The 20149-nt window shown below is 55.1% G+C and overlaps 5 protein-coding genes across 5 annotated transcripts; 2 read left to right on the top strand and 3 right to left on the bottom strand.

Annotated features, from left to right (window-relative positions):
- The first annotated feature begins 26 nt into the window (after window positions 1-26).
- On the top strand, window positions 27-958 carry PV09_00850 (uncharacterized protein). The gene is made up of 2 exons (XM_016353650.1): window positions 27-397; window positions 585-958. The coding sequence occupies exons 1-2, from the start codon at window positions 237-239 to the stop codon at window positions 784-786; spliced, it is 363 nt and encodes a 120-aa protein (XP_016218803.1). The 5' UTR covers window positions 27-236; the 3' UTR covers window positions 787-958.
- Window positions 959-1290: 332 nt separating this feature from the next.
- Window positions 1291-7333, bottom strand: PV09_00849 (uncharacterized protein). Its single transcript, XM_016353649.1, has 2 exons — window positions 3909-7333; window positions 1291-3638 (listed from the first exon to the last, which is right to left on the bottom strand). Exons 1-2 carry the CDS (start codon window positions 6871-6873, stop codon window positions 1873-1875), a joined length of 4731 nt encoding a protein of 1576 aa, XP_016218802.1. The 5' UTR covers window positions 6874-7333; the 3' UTR covers window positions 1291-1872.
- A 1650-nt stretch (window positions 7334-8983) lies between these two features.
- Window positions 8984-10162, top strand: PV09_00848 (uncharacterized protein). Its single transcript, XM_016353648.1, has one exon. It carries the CDS (start codon window positions 9455-9457, stop codon window positions 9905-9907), a length of 453 nt encoding a protein of 150 aa, XP_016218801.1. The 5' UTR covers window positions 8984-9454; the 3' UTR covers window positions 9908-10162.
- A 3781-nt stretch (window positions 10163-13943) lies between these two features.
- On the bottom strand, window positions 13944-16340 carry PV09_00847 (uncharacterized protein). Its single transcript, XM_016353647.1, has one exon. It carries the CDS (start codon window positions 15758-15760, stop codon window positions 14504-14506), a length of 1257 nt encoding a protein of 418 aa, XP_016218800.1. The 5' UTR covers window positions 15761-16340; the 3' UTR covers window positions 13944-14503.
- A 1542-nt stretch (window positions 16341-17882) lies between these two features.
- PV09_00846 (uncharacterized protein) lies at window positions 17883-20003 on the bottom strand (the record flags this gene model as incomplete). Its single annotated transcript, XM_016353646.1, has 1 exon — window positions 17883-20003. One exon carries the CDS (start codon window positions 20001-20003, stop codon window positions 17883-17885), a length of 2121 nt encoding a protein of 706 aa, XP_016218799.1.
- Window positions 20004-20149: the final 146 nt, after the last annotated feature.

The following is a 20149-nucleotide window of genomic DNA, read 5'->3' as shown; positions in this document are numbered from 1 at the left end:
CCCTCAGCCCAAGCTTCATGCCACATACATAAAGCTCACGAGACCCAGACGACTCGCAATTCTCTTCGTTCATTGCAATTGCACCTGAAAACGTTTTGAGACTTGCACATACTTCTCTATTATCCACTGGACTCCGTACACACGCGCTCCACCTTTTTCTCTCATCTACAAGCACCGATAACGCTACTCTTGAACAACACGCCAGCTAGAAAAGAAAAGAGCAAATTAAAAAGAAAATGAGAGCAGACGGCCAGATCACCAAGGTCCACTACAAGGGCGCGGACGAGGATTTCGTTGTCATCCTTGAGAGTGCCGAGGCGCTCAAGAGATGGAAGCAAGACAAGACGGTGCCGCTCGTCGACGTGGTTAACAGCTTCGACATCTTCGTCACAGACAAGTAAGTTTTGAGAGAAGAAAAAGAAGAAGAAGAAGAAGAAGAAAATGAAGAGCCTGCGAACGCAGCAAGAGCCCCTCCCCTTCTCACTGTCCCGCCGATCCCTATCCCTATTTCTCGTTCCCTCTTTATAAAGGCCACGACATGAAGACAAACACTGGGGCTAACGTGTTCGACCACGCCGGGGCAGACACGGCAACCAGGGCGTGCTCAGTCGTGCATCCAAGCAGCAGCTGGAGAACGAGTTTGGAACGAAGAACGCGGACGACGCCGTCGTCGCCGTGCTGGAGAAGGGCACCGTGCAGGAGACGAGGTCGCACGAGAGGCAGGGCGGCCGTAACGAGATGAACGGGCCGGGCATCGCCTTGGCTGGCGGCAATGTCCACAACTAGACATGGAACGAGCAAACAACAAAAACCAAGGGCGGGCGTCCCTGCTCTCTCTTTCTCCCTCCCGTTAAGCCCCTCTCCACTCTTCCCCAGTCCTCTCCATATTCCTACGCGTAGTTTTTCAAACGTGGGAGAGGGGGAGGGGAGGGGAGGGAGGTTTACCAGCGTAGGAGGAAAGGGGGGGGGGGGGGGGCGGTGGAGCAACTCCCTTTGATGCAGAACAAACAACAAGAAGCATATAAAAGGCTGCTGCTGAACTTAGCGGCGTCTGCCGATAGAAGAACCCTTCCAAAGCGTGGGTCCTGTGATGGATAAAATTTATTACACCATGGGCGCGCGTGGGAAAGCTTTTTTGTCTTGCCACCGATTCCACCCCGTAAGCTGAGAAAACTTTGCATGTCATGAAAGCATGAAGGAGTAAAGGGAGAATTTTTTTTTCAACCTTGGATGTATAAAAAAATTGAAAAAAAGGTTTTTTTTTTTAAACACGGATAAAGAAACAAACTCAAAGGAGAGCCCACGCATGAATGTATGAATGATTAAATAGGTTTGATGATATTTGTTAAACCCTAATTGGGAATTTCAAATCATGTTTCCAAAGCCCAATCCATCTTCAGAGCCAACTATTTTGACGATGATGATGATGATAACGAGGATGGTGTTGGTGTTGGTGGTTATACGTGATGTATTCAAATGGTTGTTGGTCCGATTCTGTCTCCGAATTGAGATCTTTTGTCTTTGAATCCAAGAAATGAAATGGAGAAAAAAGAGTGGAAAAAAAAAATAGACACACGAGTCTGTACGTCTGGCCTCAGCTTGCTTCCCACACAACACAGCTTCTTTCGCTCCTCCACCGCTTACAAAAAAGTTTGATGGATCGGATATCACATGCTTCGTCCCATTTATCATCAAAAGTAAAGGTCGTACACATCGTCGTCGTCATCGTCGTCATCGTACAAACAGAACCAAAGCCTTTCCTACCCCGTAAAAATGCAGATCTCAACACGTAAGGATGGCCGTGAAGACGACAGCGGCTTCTCTGCCCAACTTTAAAATTTGTACCTTTCTTCTTTCTCCTTGGGACGCTCCTCATCTTTTCTTCTTCGAAAACCCGATCCGATCAAAGACACTCTTCTCCCTCTCCTTTTTGCCCTCTGTGGAGCCAGAGTAGCCTTCTGTGACGCCAATCTCCGCACCGACGGCAGCTGCGGCGTTCTTGTACTGCATGCGGGGCAGAGCTGTTGTGCCCTCCTCCCCGTCACTGCCCTCTTGGGCGCTCACGATGCTGCCTTGTCGGGAGTCGCGACGGCTGTTGGGGTAAGAGTTGCTCTGACTTGAACCAGGCGGGTACGTGAGATTCGATTGCACGGCGAGTCGGCCGAAGGGACCTCGGCCGGAAAATGCATCTTCCATGCCGTCCATAGAGGTCGGACTCTGCACCGCACTTCCCGCTCGTATGGCTTCGGCACGTTGAGCGGCGAGATCGATGACTAAACGTCGCTGACGCTCGTCTGTGGGGATAGCCCAGTCTCTTCGTGGCAATCTCTCCACGCTCGAGCCACCGTTGCTGCGCAGAGGCCTGCCCGTCCAGTCTTTGGGCTCGCCCGGTTCCATCTCTTCTGCTCGCTGCTGGACGACGGCATGCCTCTTGTTCGGATTGCGCGTCGGGCGGCCGTTGCTCGTCGACGAGCGGACAAGGCCATCACCTTCGGTTCTCCAGGTGCGCTCACGATCGTTGGCCCAGCTTGACAGAGCTATGGCTTCAGCGTCACGAGAATCCTCGGCGACGTCGCCAAGCCAGCTGCGGTCCTCACCCGAGGAGGATGAGTGATTGTGGCTTTCGCGTATTAGGTTGCCGGAAGCCGAAGGCGAGATACCGTGGGCTGGAGTACGCGTGCCTTCACGCAAGGGAGCATCACGCGTCACGGGGAGGTGGATCGACGCGTTTCTGTCCTTTGTTCTAGACGTGTCCGTGCTGGAGAGAGAGCCGGCGCTGAACGGGTAGATGGCGCGGGAAGACGATTTGGCGTGCGAGCCGAATGGTTGGTCGTCATGTGCGCTACGTGGCGGCGTCGCGGAATCGTATTGAAGGTCATCCCGACCGTCGCTTCCAGGCTGTGGGCTGGCGGTGCTCGAAATCGCCGAGGACTGCGAGTTGTGTCGTCGGCCCGTCGTAGACTTCGCTCGGACGATGACGTCCTCGTTCATGGGCATCTCGAATGCGCGATCCCGGTTCCGGGCCGCCTCGATGGGAGATTCGGGGTTGCTCCTGGTCGTGCTAGCGGAGGAACTGCCGACGCGGCTATGCAAGCTTCGGGCCTGGGCGCGCTGCGTGTTGGCCGTCTCTAGGCCTTCGACAAGCTCCTCCCACCTGAAGCTGAGCGTGCTGCTAGGTCTCTCGGCACGCTCGGCCTTGGCAAGGCATTCTTCGGTTCGGTTTCTTAAATTTATGCATATATTATGGAACTTTAACAAGTCGCCATCCTCTTCTCCGATATGGGATTGCTGATTTGCATGGTCCAGCCACAGGGTCACAAGAGCGGCAAAGTTCTTTGCGTGGTCGATCAGGTAAGGAAGGCTTGGGAAGCCCTCCCGGCTCGTTGGTGGAAGACGTGTAAGTATCGCCAGTGGTGTGCTGTACGGTGGTGGTATGGGTGAAGTTGAGGCGTTGTTGATGGCACTGATTGAACAGACGTTATCCAAGAAGGCTTTGAATTCGCTGCGATGCGAGGTTAAAAACGTGTTCATGGGCTCCATCCATTGCTCCTTCTGGCCAAAAGTAGCCATGTTGGCCAGTGTCTGTATCGATTTTGCGATCAAAGTGAATGTACGTCTTGCATTCGGTTTAGGATGATCTGGAATGACTTGTGTTAACTGTAGTTCCAAATCATCACTCCAAGTGAGTGTAAAAAGGTGGAAAGGAAAGGGAGAGAGAGAGAGAGAGAGAGAGAGAGAGAGAGAGAGGAAAGGAGGAGGGGGGAAAGGAATTCAAATACAGAATCACTTCCTCCTCTTCCTTTCTTTTTCCTACTCTTTTCTCAGCCAAGAAGGAGTAGGTCTCACTCCATGAAAAGTTTCAAAACCAAAAGCAAAGAGCAAATGTATGCATGTACATATAAACTCACCTTTCAACAAACCAAAAAGTTTCGGGTTCAAAATCGCTGGACAGAAGAAGCGCAAGAACAAAAACCCAGAGACGCTGCTGTATCTGACGCTTTTCAAAAAATCACCGTAGCGCTCCTCCGCGCAGGCGCGGATGTGTCTGAAGATGGATCTCAGATCCGAGGGGCACTTCGTAGCGGATTGGTAGATGCATTTCCAACACTCGGCCGTCCAGCCGATCAGCTTCCTCCAGTTGCGGTCGAGATCGTTGAGGTTGCCGACCTTGGCGGGGTCGACCTCGCAGTTGGGATCTTTGTCGGCAATCTCCTTCAGCTTGTCGCCTAGGGTGTCGTCCAGCCACTCCTTGCCCAGACGCTTCATGTGGAAGTCCAGAGACTTGGTGAGCAGAGTGTTGCCTCGGAACAGTAGGTTCGCCTCGAGCGTGGCCGACTTGCCCATGTCTCGGACCATGAGCTCGCGATCAATCTGCGGGCCGAACTGGGTGCCTTCTCCTGAGTCGTTGGATCCCGTGCGGCGCGCGAAACGATGTCGCAAGGCTGGCGTGCTGCGTGTGATGCCGTCAATCTCCTCCTCAATGAGACTGGAGATCCACTCGCTGGCCTTGCCGGACACCTGAAAGATGTTCAGCAAGCATTCGCTGATGCGTTTCAGCTCTCCAGGCACCATCTGGGCAATCTGCAACGTCAGGCCGTTGGAGAAGTTGTGCAAGATCTCCGACATGGGCTGGTAGTCGCGCGCCATGAGAATGACACTCTCCTCGACCGTGATGTTGATGAGCATCTCGCCGGTGCTCTGTCCGAAGTGGTCGGTCAGCGTCCACCACTTCTCGACCGACTTACCCGGCTCGAGGTCGTCGAGGTACAGGTCAACCTTGCCGACATGAGCGTCGAACGAGATGCCGGTCTGACCGCCGATGCTGTCGGTCGCGTTGAGCGCGTCGTGGATCCGTCTCATCTCCTTCTGCAAGCTGCGCTCGTTGTGGGGCGTGCTCGGCGGACGCTTCTTCAACACGACGGACGCGACCGACAGCACGGCGGGCAGGTCCAGGAACTCGAACTCTTCTCGCCACAGCGGGCCCTGCTGCGCCGTCTTGACCATCGTCTTGGCCCTCGTCTCGCCGTCGAGAAGCACCTCGGCATAGTAGCCTCCGACGGGCTCCTTGTCCGCGTTCTTGCCGGACCGAGGGCGGTCCTGGGGCTCGTGAGCGTGTGGGCTGGACGGCGCCGTGACCCTCGCGTCGACGATACGGACGGTCAGCGTTCGCTCCATGCGGAACATGTCCTTGGTTCCGGTCGGTTGCACGGTCGAGATGGAATGCCGTCGGTTCGGCGTCTCCTCGTCCACCGTCTGCTTCGGGCCGTACAGCTGGGGAATCGTGAAGGCTCGCAGCAGCACGAGCCAGACCTCGTACAGGATGCGCGACTCGAGACTGACGTAGATGGCCCGCAGGTTGGTCTGCGGGATCTGCGAGGTGGCGTACTGGGGGTAAATGGCTATACAGTAGTCGTTGTCCAGGACAGAGGGGTCCAGCCGCTGCACGGCGCACCGGCACAGCTGCGAGAGCTGCACGCATGAGACCAGCGTCTGGTCCTGCTCCGAGAACAGCTTGAGCTCGCCGTTCTCGCGCAGCGTGCACGAGACGCGGCGCCAGCGTCGCGAGCCGAAGCTCTGCATGCGCGACGTCGCCTGGGGCTTGCCCTTGTCGTCGGTGCCCTTGGACTTGGGCGTGCCCGTGTAGCTGTACGACACGTTGGTGTCCCAGAAGATCATCTTGCCGACCTTGATGACGGGCGCCTCCCTGTGCTGCAGCGAAACCTCCGAGTGGCGTCTCGTGTCCATCAGCGGACGCGAGCCCGGCGGGGCGTCGGCCGTCTTGGTCATGCGGTTCTGCATGCCCTTGGGCCGGATGGGCTGCCAGCACAGGAGCGCGGCGAACCACGAGTCGAACTCGTCCTGCGAGTGCGGGCGCAAGTGGACCTTCAGCTTCGAATTCTGGGGCCACACGTCAAGATAGGGCAGGTGCGACTCGGCGTCCCACGCAGGTTTGATGTTGCAGCCGCGCAGGTCGGGGATGAGCGTCTTGTAGAACGTCTCTCCGCTCTTGGGCTCGTACACAAGGCTGCCGGATTCATCGTTGATGCTGCAGTACGACAGCGACCAGGGCACCGTCTCGACCCTGCGAAAGGCGAGCGGGCCCTCCATCCTGCCTCGCGTCGACTTCATCAGCTGGAGCATCTTGCGCGTATCCGTGGGCGGCACGCGGCTCATCGCCGCGGTCGAGGTCGAGCTTGCATTCGCGGCTGTCGGGGTGGTCGAGAGCTGTTGCAAATCCTCGCCGCCCGAGATGGGCAACGAGTCGTTGTCCCTGCTCTGACTCTTGATGAGCTTTCCGCGGGACTGATCGCCGCCACGGAGTGGCAGGTTGAAGGCCAGGCTGGCGGGTACGATGGCAGGATGGCCGATGGAATGGACGGCGTCCTCGGTGGTCTCTCTGAAGCCGGTCGAGCTGACGGAGTGGACGGAGCCCATGCGGTGCTGGCGGGATCTGCCGTACGAGCCGGAGGCGACGGGAGACTGGTCGCGCGGCGAGCGCTCGTCGAGCGTCCGCGTGCGAGGTCGAGAAGGGTGCTCGCGCATCGAGGCTGGGTGCGCCCGCTCGGTGTTGGAGCCAGCGCGGAACCTGCTCGACAGCGAGTGCGAGGAGGAGGAGCCATTGCCGGCCTGCGGCGAGCCGGGCTGCCTGTCTGGTATGAAGCGCTCGAAGTCGTTGGTCGTGGTGATGGGCTGCCCCTCGGGTATGGTGTCTTCCGGTGTGACGGTGCGGATGGTGTTCGCCATGCCGGATCTGGCGGCGTAGGCCATGTCTTCACGGCTGGTCGACCTGTAAGGCGAGAATTCGGGCTCTGGCTGACCAAAGTTCTTCCTCCTGCTGCCGGACGACGACGAGGGGAGCGGTGGAGGGTCCATTCTGACACTATCTGCGAGCGCGGCGGACCGGGAAGCAGCCCTCGCAGCAGCACTGAGCGTGATGGACTGAAGCCACTGCTTCTCGACCTCGAGAAGCGTACGCTCCTCCAGCTTCTCCGCTGTCAAGGCCGGTCAGGTAGTGGCCGTGATGGGTGCAGCTGGACGGTCGTCTCTATCGGCGTTGTCGTGAAGTTTGTGATGGACCCGCATCTGAGCGTACGCAGGATCGACCAATGGTGCGCCGGCGGGAATTTTCTAGGAGAGAGAGAGGGAGGGGAGGGGGGTGGGAGGGAGGAGAGGTGGCTTGATCAAACTCGGCGGGGAAGCTATCGACGGGATGTAAATTACAGGAGGTCGAAAAATGGCAGCAGCAAAGCCGAAAGATGTTTGTGCGAGGATATATTTTGAGGTGCGGATTGGAGTGAGTGGAAGTGTGGGGGGGGGGGAGGAGGGTTGCTGGTTTCTGGAAGGCGGACGCAGGTGTCAGTGGAGGATCACGAAGGGGAGGGGGATGGGAGCAGAAGCAGAAGTGGTAAGAGGCGAGCAAATTGGAGAGCGAGAGGAGGTCAAGTTTCGCGGTGGTGTCGGCGAGACAGCGGAAGGGATGCGCGAGTGTGGGGTGGCAGGAGAGAGAGCGCGAGTGGGTGAGCGGGAGGTTGAGTGTGTGCGTGAGTTCTGGTGCCAAAGGCGAGTCTGGCGGGTCGCGCACTTGATCGGGCCTCGCTTGGGCCTAGCGCCTCTTGAGTGGAGCGACCACACACACTCGCGCCCGCTGGCCGGCGACCACGGCGCTGGCCGCTGGACGCTGGACGCTGGCCGCTGGCCGCTGGCCGCGGGAACGTTGGACTCGGCACGCCTCTCTCTCTCCCTCGCTCCTCTGCTCTGCGCAGCTCAATGCTCTGCAGCACGCACGATGCACAGCGCACGACGCAGACCGAGCCAATGTCGAACTTGGCCAAAGGCGTAAACAGGCCACACGACGTGACTGCGACCGTGCAGCCAATGATGGAAGCCAGAGGCCTTTGCATGCCAGGTACGAAACCGTAGCCGAACACAAAGGGCGAATGAGCGGAGGGCCCGGCCCAGGTCTCGCGGCGAAAAGGCTCAGCACACGACCTGGAACGCAGAAGGGCAAAGGAGAGGATCATGAAAAAAAAAAAGAAAAAGGAAAAAGAAAATAAAGAAAACATTCCGGTGAAAAAGAAGACGGACAAAGGACAACTCTTTTCCCCGCAGCAGCCAAAAGGAAGCGTGACGAGAGAACAATTGCACATGGGCTCGTTGTTCTGCCTACTCTTTCTTTGTTTCCCCCCCCCTCTCTCTCTCTCTCTACTCTCTCCTTTGCGTTCGTTGTTTCTTTTCTCTCCTCGCTTCGCTCCTCTCGTGGCGAAAGCGTCGCTGTCCTTTGCGCCCGGCTCGTCTACGCTCCTCGGGCCTGCTTCCCGCCGTGACACCAGAAACCGCAGGCAAGAGGGCGAGCGCCAAAGCCCCCCAAAAAAAATGCCCTGCGCCAGGAGCCGCGAGCCGCCAGCCAGAGCCAACGCGGAACCAAGAGAAAAAAAAAGAAAACAAGAAAAAAGAGTCACTCAAGCGGAGCTCCGAACCAGATCCAAAAAAAAATAAGGGCGTTCAACGAAAAGGAAACGTCTAGCAGGGGAGGGGAGGGGAGGGCAAGGGCGGACAGCAGCTGGTCGCACAACGCTCAAGGAAAAAGCCATCGTTCGGGAACAAAAAGGCAGTGCCCGGACGCGGTGGGCTTTTGGCGCTAAAGGCTCGTTAGCAGCCGTTGAGGAACAGAAAGCTGTGAACAGCACGGCGCCAGAGCGGTACCGTCCATGCCCGCAAGAAGAATGGAGCGACGTCGCGGGCACAGGAGCGGTCGTGGTGGTCAGGCCGGCGTCTCTTCGTTCCAAGCGCACGCGCACACGCATCACGCAACCGCGCCCGGTGCACGCCCACCGCACTCACGAGACGCAAAAAGGTTTTGACTTTAGTTGTGCCTGCGCCCTGATACAGGCACAGGCACAGGCACAGGCACAGGCACAGGCACAGACACCGGCTCCAGGGCACACGAACCGGCAGCAGCACCAGCACCAGCACCAGCACCAGCACCAGCACCAGCACCAGGAACTGGCACCGGCACCCGCATCGGACTCTGGCATTATTCGACACGCTTGACATGGACGCCCGACCGGCATGGCCACGGCCACCGGCGTCGGCACCAGCTCGGACGCTGTCGTCTGGCACCCGTCTCATCACTCCATCACTCCATCACTCCTCTCGTCCGATCCAGCCGATCCATCCGCACACAATCGCTCGCAAAACACTCCTCCGCGGTACGGAAAAACGGGCACGATGTGAAAGCCTGACGAACGGGCGCAACGTCCACTAGCGCTGCTTGCACACTGCGCTCCCACCATGCCTCCGTCTTTGGCTGCCTTTACCTGCTGCCCGCTTCCTCCTCCGCATCCTCCTTCCTTTTTCATTCTTCGTCTTCTCTCCTACAGCTTCTTCTTTCTCCCATCATGCCCGTGCTCGTATCCTCTTTTGCCTGACAACATGTAACCCGCCCAATGGCTCTATGCTCTTCACCCCGTCTTGCGCAACCCTCGCTCTCTGGACTCCCTCCCGGATCTGTCTTGATGATCAGGAAAAGTGGTCTTGTTTATGTCCTTCCAGTTTGGTGGTTCACCATATTTTCTTTCTTTCGCCGTCCGCTTGCCTTGAATCTCTTTTTTTCTTTTCTTTTCTTTTTTCTTTCCTTGTTTTTCTTTTCTTTTTTTTGAAAAAAAAGAAAAAAAATCTTTCTTCTTTCTTCTCCTCTCCGTCCTCTGCTTCTTCGTCGTCTTTAACATGTTCATTTGCCTTGACCTTTCCCCTCTTCCGCTGCACACGCCCTACCCGTGGCTTTTCACGCCACTTGTCCCTCGCTGGACGGATGGTCCCAAGACTGTATCGCCCTTCCCTCGTCCCCCCCCCTCCAAATTCCAAATTTTTACTACAGGGAGCACTTGCGAGCGGGCCATGCCAGTAGCGACCACGAGCGAGCGCTAGTGCAGTCATCTTTGGCGCTTTTGAGTTCTCCGCCAAACACCAAGCCACAGTAACAGTGGTAACCTTAGCTGTAGTTGCAGAATGCCAACCCCGTCAATCCATCGCCGAGCCGGTTCCCCTTGTCGCTGATTCCTTCCATCTCTGACCCTCGTCCATTCGCCAACTGCGCCCGTGTTCCGCGCGCATCCAGTCTCGCTTCATCTTGAGCCAAGATAGCCAGTTTTGCGCCTCTGAGCCAGCTGGACAGGCCCCCGGCCTTTCAGCTGGGCCCGCATGCTGGTTCGATGATGCAGAAGGGGGAGGGGGTAGGGGCCCGTGGTTGCGTTCCTCGCGTATCGCCTTCCCCGGCCGCCCGCGAAAGAGAGATGCTCGTATAACATCGCATCCTCTCGTTGCACCTGGCACCGACGCACCACCGTTACGACTGCTACTGCTGCTGATGCTGCGACTCTCGTTAAAGAAATACCCGTCCTCGTCCTTCCCGGCTCGTCAAATCTCGAGCCGACCAGTCGTGCCCGTTCGCCGGCATGTTCCAAGACCGTTGCGCCCCAGCCGGATTGCTACCGCAACCGTTCTGCTCGTTTCCATGCCTCGTCGATGCTAACGGCACCAAGTCAACAATGGCTGCACTGAAGCATAATACAGTTGACTATACATCTCGTAACCCTTGCCCTGCGCCGTTCTAACCCCCTCATCCCTTTTCCCTGCGAACATCACTCAAGGAAATTTCCCCTCCACTCTCTCTTTCAAAGTCATCCATGCTATCTCCCTAACGCTACCTTGACCAAATTTGTCAGTCTCTGTCACTTTGCTACCATGAGGCGAGAATCGCAAGTGGCCGTGCGTCTGATGGATCTTCTGTTCGGGCCTGGTCCCTACAAAATCTTCGTGCTGGAAACATCCACAGGAGCTGCAGCCATCGTAGGACAAGTGCAACCAGCATCGAACCCTGAGCGCTTCGCTCTCGACGATGACAATCACAGTCCGCGGTCGTGTGTGCTTTTCACGGATCCTGCTCATCACCCATTATGATGGACATGCACAAAAACCAGCGGAGGACTTGTGTTTTTTTATCCCTGTCCATCTACGTTCACTTCGCCTGCATCTGTACGTGACCCTGGCTTGATTGACGTCTGTACCTTTCAAAGCGGCGAGCATCAAAAATCCTCACGACTCCACTTCGCACAGCCAAAACAGCACGTTCACTTGTAGAACGATTCATCGCAGCCTGCCACTTGGCTGCTGCTGAGCAGTCGACCAATGCGGCACTTGCTTTTGCTCAATCGACGATGCTTCGCTTTCGTATGACTATCCCTACTGTTGCATCGTGAATCCCTATACGTGCTTAACGCACCCCCAACAGGACGACAAGTTGTCGAAAACAGAAGCGAGACATCGGCCCAGAGATGGGACCCCGGTGTCAATCTCTTGAATATCGTAAATGAACCGAGCTCATCGGACAATTTTTCACGGCTGATGTCCATTCACCTAGGGGCTGACCGGGTCTCGACACAGCAGCGGCATTAGTAGCAATGGCAAACAGTTTATGCGTGGTCGCAAGTCTCAAATCTACCTAGCGGCGATACGCAGACAGACTGCACATCGTCCAAGTAGATTGAATCGACGACCGCTTCTTATCTCCCAAGGCACCGTGGAGAGGCTAAATTGATCCTGCCCCGTAGTGGACTGTTCCAATTCCACCGTCTTGCAATGTGACAGGCTTCCGAGTAGGGAGACCGCTGGCCGGGATCCAGTATAGGAGGAGATGGCTCGAAGTGCAGGGATTTAACTACCAATGTGGAAATTTTGCCGTCGACTTTAACAAGCTAATAGGTGCTGTTGGTGAGGGGCCTGTCCAGGTCGCAATGCTCAAGAAGTTCTGAGCTTCTTGCTTAGATTATTGTCCGGAACAGAAGAAAGAGGACGTTGTTCATGCCGTTCTCGTCTCGGATTCATCAAATGGCCCCCGTTGACACGTGCCACGCTCTCAGCCAAGATCCACAATGATGCCTTTTCCACTGAATTTTCATTTCCTTTGTCAACAGGAACAGGGAGAAAGGGTAACCATGGAAGACATTGCACTCAAAATGTTCGAAGGGTTCCCATCTGACTCAGGTCCATTTTGTTGTACCAACTCCGTCCCTTCTTCGCTTTCTCCCCTAGTTCGTGGACAGCCGCCAAACGCGAAAGACTTTTAAGGGCGTGCTTGACACGCAAGCAAAGGTCCGACCCGACATGTTGGTAGGACCTTGCACTCCTCTCCCGCATCCTTATCGGTTATCGCTGAAGGAACCCGATCCTCGACCGCGTTTCGCAGCGCAGGATCCGAGATGCCTTTCGGCAGCTTGTCGAGATTGAGTGTGGGGAGGCCAAGACAAAGCAAGGAACCTGCGGCAGCCTAAATCCTTCATATGGTGGTGTACGGCACATATGCGAGCCTTTTGGGTGGGCGATCATGACGCTTCGTCCCATATTGTCCCGTTATCGAAACTCCCTTTACTTTCTCACATAAAGCCGTTCTAAGGGAGGGCCATGTCAAACTGCCCTCCTTGCTTCCCCGAACTGAAGTAGTGTTAAGATGACGAGTCACCACGGCGATCCTTTCTGATATGGAATCTTCCAACGTAGAAATGCAGGCAAGCAGTGGGCAGGAGCGCTGCAAATGCTGACCCAATAATGACAAGGACCTGGCCACACCCTAAGTTCAGGCCCTGGTCAAAGTTACTGATCGGAACCGCGAAGAGCCTAAGTTCACTGTTTACGACGATATCTCCTAAAGAGGTGTCCGCCGACCACGCAAGCCAGAGAAGCTGTGACTTCTATGTTTGCAACGGAGCATTAGCACAGAAATCGGTAGACTCAGTCCGAAGGAAGGCTTTCAAACAAGGCCTCGAAGTCTCTTAATGCCCTCAATGGCACCTGGCGGCCGGTTTGACGGGACGTATGTTTTCATCAACCAGACCATTTCTAAGCATCACGCACAGTCTGACGACCTACCGCGCAGCACGTGTCATTCGAAGAAAGAGTCAAAAGAGCTTGGAGCCTGCGTGCCTTGCCCGTGCAAGCCTAGTTCATAACGTCGACAATTGAAAGATGTCCCCAAGATCAATACGCCCATGCTTAGTGATTCAGTCTTTTGCTCAGCACGCTTGCCCGAACGGCATGTCTAGATTGAGCAGGCTGTGTTCATCCTATATCCCGGGAAGAATCATCGATCCAGGTACTGTTGCAGTAGAACAGATAGCAAGAAATGCCTGCGATCAACGGAGCTTAGTTCGGAACATGTATCTAAACCGGAAGCTGAGGTGGACAGAGGCGGGCCGCAAATCGCTTCAATAAAGCTAATACGCCTGATACTCATACATTGACTTTGGCGTCCATGACCACTTTCATAGGATAGACGTTGTAGGCAACTGCGTCCGGAGGTCAAGTACAAATCCTGCATTTGAAGTTGCTCAAGGCATAATCCAAGCTTTAACGCAGTTTCGGCCCAAGGCTGAACAACATCCGGTAGTGAAAAATTTTATATCGTAAGTCAAATGGCATGTCCGCAATTAAGACTTGCTTGTCTCGCGGAGTGAAACCTCCCGTCATAGTCATCGTCTCCATGTTGGCCACTTGACAGTTTGCTGTCACGTAGTTACTCATTTTGTCCGTGTGGAAATGCCATCAGAGCAGCTGAGATGTTGTTACAAGGGGCAGAAATACGCTGAAAGCCGCCTCGTGATGCTTGTCATTTGCCGTGCTCCGGAAAATACCACAAGGCGCTGCAGACTGTTGTGGTCAGTAAATGCACCAATCCCTGCGGCGTAACATGTATAACATCCAACACGTTTTCAAGTCTCTGATTGTGTCACTTCAGCCAGCAAAGCATCTGACTTCGACCGCTCGTCGCCGTCAAGCAAGCGGTACGCCTGTAAGGAGCAGACAAGCCACGCACACAGAATATGCACAAGTTTTAAGCAAAGACGTCAAAAACAGCGACAAGATAATCAAAAAGGCGGGGAATGATGAACCGAAACAGGTTGTCTTTGATTCTCATTGCAGGCGAAGGTACAAATACCCGTTGTCCTCCACGCTAGATATCAAGATTCCAAATCTCTTACATCAATAAAGAGAATGATTCCATAGAGAAAGGATAAAAAGGCCGAAAGAGGAGCGTCTTAAAGCTCCTGGGGCCCAAATAGGAGGGGCGCTCTTCCACACGCCCCTCAGTGTAGTCCGACGTTGTTCGTCAAGTTCGTGTCCACGCGGATGAAGTGTAAGGAAGTGAACCAAGAAAGTAGAGGAAGAAAACGAAGAAACGCTCTGCGCTTTGCGCGTTCGTTCGGTGAACCCGACAGCCCTCACCTCCCTCCTTTGGCAATCATGTGCAGAATATATGCATTAGATGCGGCCCCGCTGTATCAATAACCAATGTTTTGGCCGTGCAGGACTTGAGTCTTGGGCTCCCCAGCCTTCCCAAGGCCATCCCTGATAGGATAACCTTGTGATCACAAGACAAAGCAGCAACGGAGTTTTGCACTCTTTATCGGTAGTAAAAGGAAAATCATAAATCTCTTCCTCTGAGGCAGATCTACTTGGCGCTGCTGGTGGGAGCAACGACACTCGGGGGTAACGCTATCGAGTTCCTCTCAATGGGACTCACCGGACTCCTGGCGATACTTAGGTCGCCACTGCCCGTCTTCCGCAACGCCTGCCGCATTGTTTCCACCGTGAGCTCTCCACGCTCGAGAGGCGGCGAATGCGTGCCGCCTAGACTCATGGGACTGCCTGGGAAGCCGCCCACGGCAGGCTGCTTACCGGGGATTTCCATACCCTTTACTGAGGGGGCACCAGACGTAGGCGGAGACATTCCCGACTCGCCAGGACCGTGAGAGGAGGCCGGCGAGCGGACGGGAGACGGAGATCGATTGCTCGTCGACGACACAATAGACATGTGCAGATCCTTGGGCATACTGGACAGGCCGCTCTCGAGCGCGTGCTCGCCCTGGACCACATCCGCAAACGAAATGAAGCTCAGTCTCCGTACGTCTGACGCATCAAGCGCACCGTAATGGCTCACCGGCTCCTCCGTGCTCGTCTCCATTGTAGCTGACGGGCCCAGCGTCGGGACTTCGGAAGCATGCCCCAGCGAGAGGAGCGAGAACGTGCCGCTCGGATCCTGGTATTGCGCAATGGTGGAAGCGGCGGGCTGGTGTGCGGAATGCATGACAATCTCGACCTCGTCCGGGTTGAGCTTGTCGTCGGTGATGGCGTGCGAGGACGCCTCAAGGATCGGCGGAATGTAGTCTTCCGTCTGGATGTGGTGCGGAATGGCTGCCTGCAGGTCTTCCGGCAAGGGCGCCTCCTGCACGTTGCGCTCGAAGATGAGGCTTGACGCTGGTGAATGCAGTCGCGGCGAGGACGAACGCACGTACCGCGACGGGCTCACCGCAGACACGTGTGACTGCGGTGACGCGGGGAACTGCACCGGGTTCGATGGCGGGGTCATATGTGGTTGCTGCGGGCCAGGCGAGAGTGAACGTGATACAGGCTTTGCAGACGTGCTAGTGGAGGGCGACTGTGTGTTTGCTGCGAGTGGGGGAGAGGAGGTGGGTGCCGCATCTGAGGAGGATGGCGAAGTCGCTGCCGCCTCGCCGCTCTTCGTGGTCGTATGCTTGCCGTCCTTCTTTTTCAGCAACCCGAATAGCTTCTTCTTCTCCTTAGTCTTGCCCTCATTGCCAGACATGGCGTGCTGGGCGAGCTCCTGAGAAGACTCGAGCGAAGACGCTTGCTGTGGCTCAGCGACAGGTCCTGGCTGTGCGGGAGTCGAGCTCCCCAGAGAGCTCATTGTGCTTCCTCGACGTCTTCCGTATTGTTTTCGTCGTTGTCGTCGCCGAGTTCTCGATGTATAGCTCTTAGGTCTGCTATTATCGATTGGTTGCTGTTGCTCTTGGTGGGCGTTTCGATGCCGTCCCTAAAAGGTGGGGGGCCTTGTGACCTCAAAGAGAATTGCTGTTCCCGTCGACTCCCTTTTTTCCTCGTTTCTCTTCAGCGCGGGAAAGCAGCGAGTAAGCTCGACAATAGTCACGCACAGGAGCACAGAAAGCGAAGTGTGATACGAAACTCAATCGGGGCCGGATCAGGGGCGGACAGGAGTTGCATGGGATCGAGCGAAGGCAGCGGTGGATGTGCGAAGTGGAAGCTCGGATTGTGACTTTTAAGGCGGCCCGGGTCGGAATGCTACCATCGCCAAAGATACGAGCTAATCGAGAAGGTTCTTGAAAGAGCGAAAGAACAAGCTGTTGACGCACAGGAGAAGACGCAATTTCAATCCAAGTTAAAGGCCGCCAATTCAATGAGCAAGTCCTGCTTGAAGACGGGGCAGACAGTGCAGCAAGAAGCCGATGTACATAGTCGCACCAAACAACACCCATCTCATCAACAAATGACGCCGCGGGCCAAGCCAGAAGACAGCCCAAACACCAAAAACAAATCATGTGGCCCCATGAGAAGGAATATGACCCTGGATTTGCCTGTACTCACTCCGTTGCTGCTCGTCCTTGGATCCAGTTCGTGGACGGGAGCCGTACGTCAACCCCGCGCCACAACCAAAATACCCACCCCAGGCCTCTGCCAATTCATCCACGGCGGCGCTGTAGCTAGGACGGCTCCGACTTCGTACTTTGCCGAGTTAGAGCACTGCGCTGTTCTGCGCTTCGACACGTTCCTTTGCAGATCTTCGTCGGCGCCTTGACCTGCCCTGCTCTGCCGTCCTGTGCCTGGCATCACCGCCATTACGTCAGAGGATGCGACGCCGCGCACTCTCTAATCTTCAATGCTGCGACTTGCTTGCCCGTTTCACATGTTTGTCCCAGCGGTACGCGTGCCAATCGTCATCGCCGTCTTCGGTTCAGATGCTATGGCTCTCCTCCCGTGTCCCACTGGCCGCCTTGGATCTCACGTCAAACACTCAGGGCCAAACACGGCTTCGTTTAGATAAAATTAGGCTGTCCCAGCGCCACTTTGATTGGCAAAACCCCTCCGCGCTGGGGGGGATCATCCCGAGCTATTTTACGCAGCTATGATTGGCAAGCCTGTCTGGGGGGCAGTTGTGCGAGTCTTTTATGCTTCCTCGTGCCGTGCAAAGCCAGATTGTGGATCTGAGGTGAGGGGAACACGCGACAGCTCGTCAGACCCAAACGCTGGATGACGTGAACGCTTGGTTCTGTGCACGAGCTGGCCACGCAAACACGGGCAGATCAAGCGCAACGGTGAGATCCCATCGACGGGGGTTGATGAACCGAGCAGGCGTCCCATTGTGCTTGTACTAGCGTAGAAGCACTCTGTTTGTCGATCTTTCCCGTCGCTGTGCCTAACTTACACTGAACGGAAAGCGCCGCATGTACAGTAAAAGGAACAATTGCAAGTGCCATTCGCTGTCGATCTTTGTGTTGTTGCCTACCTACCCGCACCTGCCTTGGTACATACAGTATCTTATGGCTCCAGGATACGATCACTGCAAAATCAAAAGCAACAAGCCAAATATAAGACGATCATTTCAGGCTCCGTGGAGCTGCACGCTGTTTTTCTTTTCTGTTGCGAGCACGAGTGGCCGGCGGAAAACAACGTAGGAGAGCCTTCCAAACCCAAGCCCGTGCATGTTGCCATTGTTTGAGTGCAAAGAAAAGGAAGGTAAAAAAAGAAGTAGTTGCCTCTGGCTGCCGAAGCTGAGATTGCGGCTTCAGCATCGTGCCAGTTCTGCAAGTGAAAGCAAACCGCATTTCAAGAAAAATTTGTCCTCTGCTAGCCACAAGTCCATTTCCAGCCAAAGCACCCTCGTGAAGTATCGAATCCAAACGCTCCTCGACATTGTACAATGAGTCTACACCCTCCAGGACGCTAGGTTCAAGTGGCCGAGACTTACCATGAGATCAGAGCATCTGATCTTGAACGCGTCTCTTCAGACGCTTTCATTGATGACGTCGTCGCGCAAGAATCCGAGCTGGATCTTGACATCCTTTCCCGTCCTTTGCGTCTGAGTCAAATGCATGGCCTAAAGCAGGCTCTCCAACTTCAATCTCATCAATCACTACATCACAGACTTCACCATGATTGGCAGGCAGCAATGTGTTGCCAGAAGGACCGAACGGCTGCACCAGGCCAGGCTCCTCAATCTCGTCCTCTTTCATCATCAAAGGCGAAGCCTCCGTACTGTCGTCTGTCACAAATTGATCACCAAACTCAGGTTGAACTGGTTTGTAGTATCCTCCGGCCCCGGCGTTCGCAAGCTCCTTGTCCCTCCGAGCATCCATGATCATCTCTTCACGCATAAGCTCCTCTTGAGCCTCTTTGGTGAAGTCTCGGCTCTGAGCAAGAGCTTTAACTTCCAAGGCGTATGCGATTAGTTCTGGGTTGTGGCTAATCTCTGGCGGAAACTCAATCTCGACGTTGTGGACATGTCGAAGTGCCTTCAGAGGTGCAGAGACGAGCTGAACGTTGTAGACCTTGTGCATAATGCTTTCGCGAGGCTCATACATGGTTGAAAGTTCAGTCAAGCTGGACGCAGCGTCGGCTTTCTTCGCTACCGCAAGCCAGAAATTACCAGTCCTATCGGTGATGGAGTTCGCTAAGCTGAACTTCTCCCATTCACGGGCCTGCTCGTAGTCAAATCGAACTTTGATGCTCGTGACACGGTTTTTCTCGTTTTCGTCTTTATCCTTTTTCAAGAGATGGATGAGTCTGCGCAAAGACTCACGCATACGGAGGCCTGCTAGTCGGTCATCGGGGCGGCCGGCGAAGAAGACGAATTCAACGTGCTTCATACGATTGAAGCAGAAATGGCCCTTGCTTTCAAATACCGCCATTGCGTTCTCAATCTCTTGGCCACAGGTTTCAAGTGTCGGGATGCGATCAAAATGGAGCAGATCCACGCCGTTGGGGTGTATGTGCACTTCAAAAGTGTACTCTTCGAAAAGGATGGTCGAAACTTCAAGACACAGCTTGACATTAGTGGTCAGAAGTGTGAGAATCGCGTTCGTAGGTGTTGCGTCGTGTGAATCCATCTTTTTGGAGGCAATGATTGCACTCTGAACATCCTTTTTCGTCTCACCACTGCTGGCTGTGAGATCGAGGTTTTGGTGGTTTTGTCGTCGGACCTGTGGAACGGATATCGGTGGAGTGTGTGCTGCCTGGTGGATGATCTGGCCCGTCGGCATTGCAACAAAGTTGTGAAAAGCCGGTGCATGATGCTGTGGTAGTTGAGAGTTGATAGAGACAGCAATGGAAGCATTGAACGGACTACCCTGATATGCGATTCCCGCGGTGGCTGTAAAAGGACCGGCTGGAGTTGGGTTAGACGGCAGGGCAGCCAGATTCAGAGTTTGAGGATGTGTAGTGGATAAAGTCGTCGCATGAGGGTTGAAAACTGGAGCAGCTGGATTCGGGACTGGCGGAGAAGGGGAGTTATGGAGAGTCGCCGAATGGGTAGGAGGAATTGATTGAGCATTCTGTGGGCTTACTGTCCATCCGTTCAGTGGATTGGCAGTGAGTGGAGGAGCAACGCCGAAGGCTGGATTTAGTGAAACGTTTGGCACTGCTGGCCCAAGGTTGGGGGCGTTTCCTGTAAGCAAAGGCGGTAGAGGTGTCCCGAGGAGTGAAGCCCAATGTCCAGGACGTTGAAGCACGGCCTGGTGTGCGCGCTGCGCATCGTTTCTCATCCGCCGTCGACTTCTCTCTAGGTACAAACGGTGCGTCTCAGCAAAGTCCTGGCTCCTCGCGTACTTCGTTGGGACAATGTTCTTTGACTTGTCCGGAAGCAGATATTCCAGGAAGATGGTGCGTCTGATCTCCGGTGGAAGCTTTGTGAGAAAAGGTGTACCTGTCGCTGGCGGAATGGTCGGATCTCCTAACGGCGTGGGAAACGATGGTACTTTGGTGGGTAGTTTTCGATTCGTGTTCCAATTTCCATCATCTTCATCGACATGATTCAGGACAGGAACACAAGATTCGATCCGATCTTGAAGCTCGTGTGGCAGTATGCCAACTTGTGAAGACTGCATCCCGCAGCCAAGCAGTTCTCTTGTAGTGGCCATGAAATTTCTCTTAGTGGCAACCCAAAGTTTAGGATCTTAGAAGTGAAAGGCTTTGTTCAGGAGGTACACACGGCCAGAGAAGCTTGTCGAAGAGCGTCGTGACGCCCGTCTTGAGGACGAAGTGAGAAGGTGTCACGTCGACTAGA

Source organism: Verruconis gallopava (genome assembly GCF_000836295.1).
Source record: "Verruconis gallopava strain CBS 43764 unplaced genomic scaffold supercont1.2, whole genome shotgun sequence".
Lineage (NCBI taxonomy): Eukaryota > Fungi > Ascomycota > Dothideomycetes > Venturiales > Sympoventuriaceae > Verruconis > Verruconis gallopava.
Note: the sequence above shows the minus strand (reverse complement) of the source record. Positions and strands in the feature narration are given on the sequence as shown.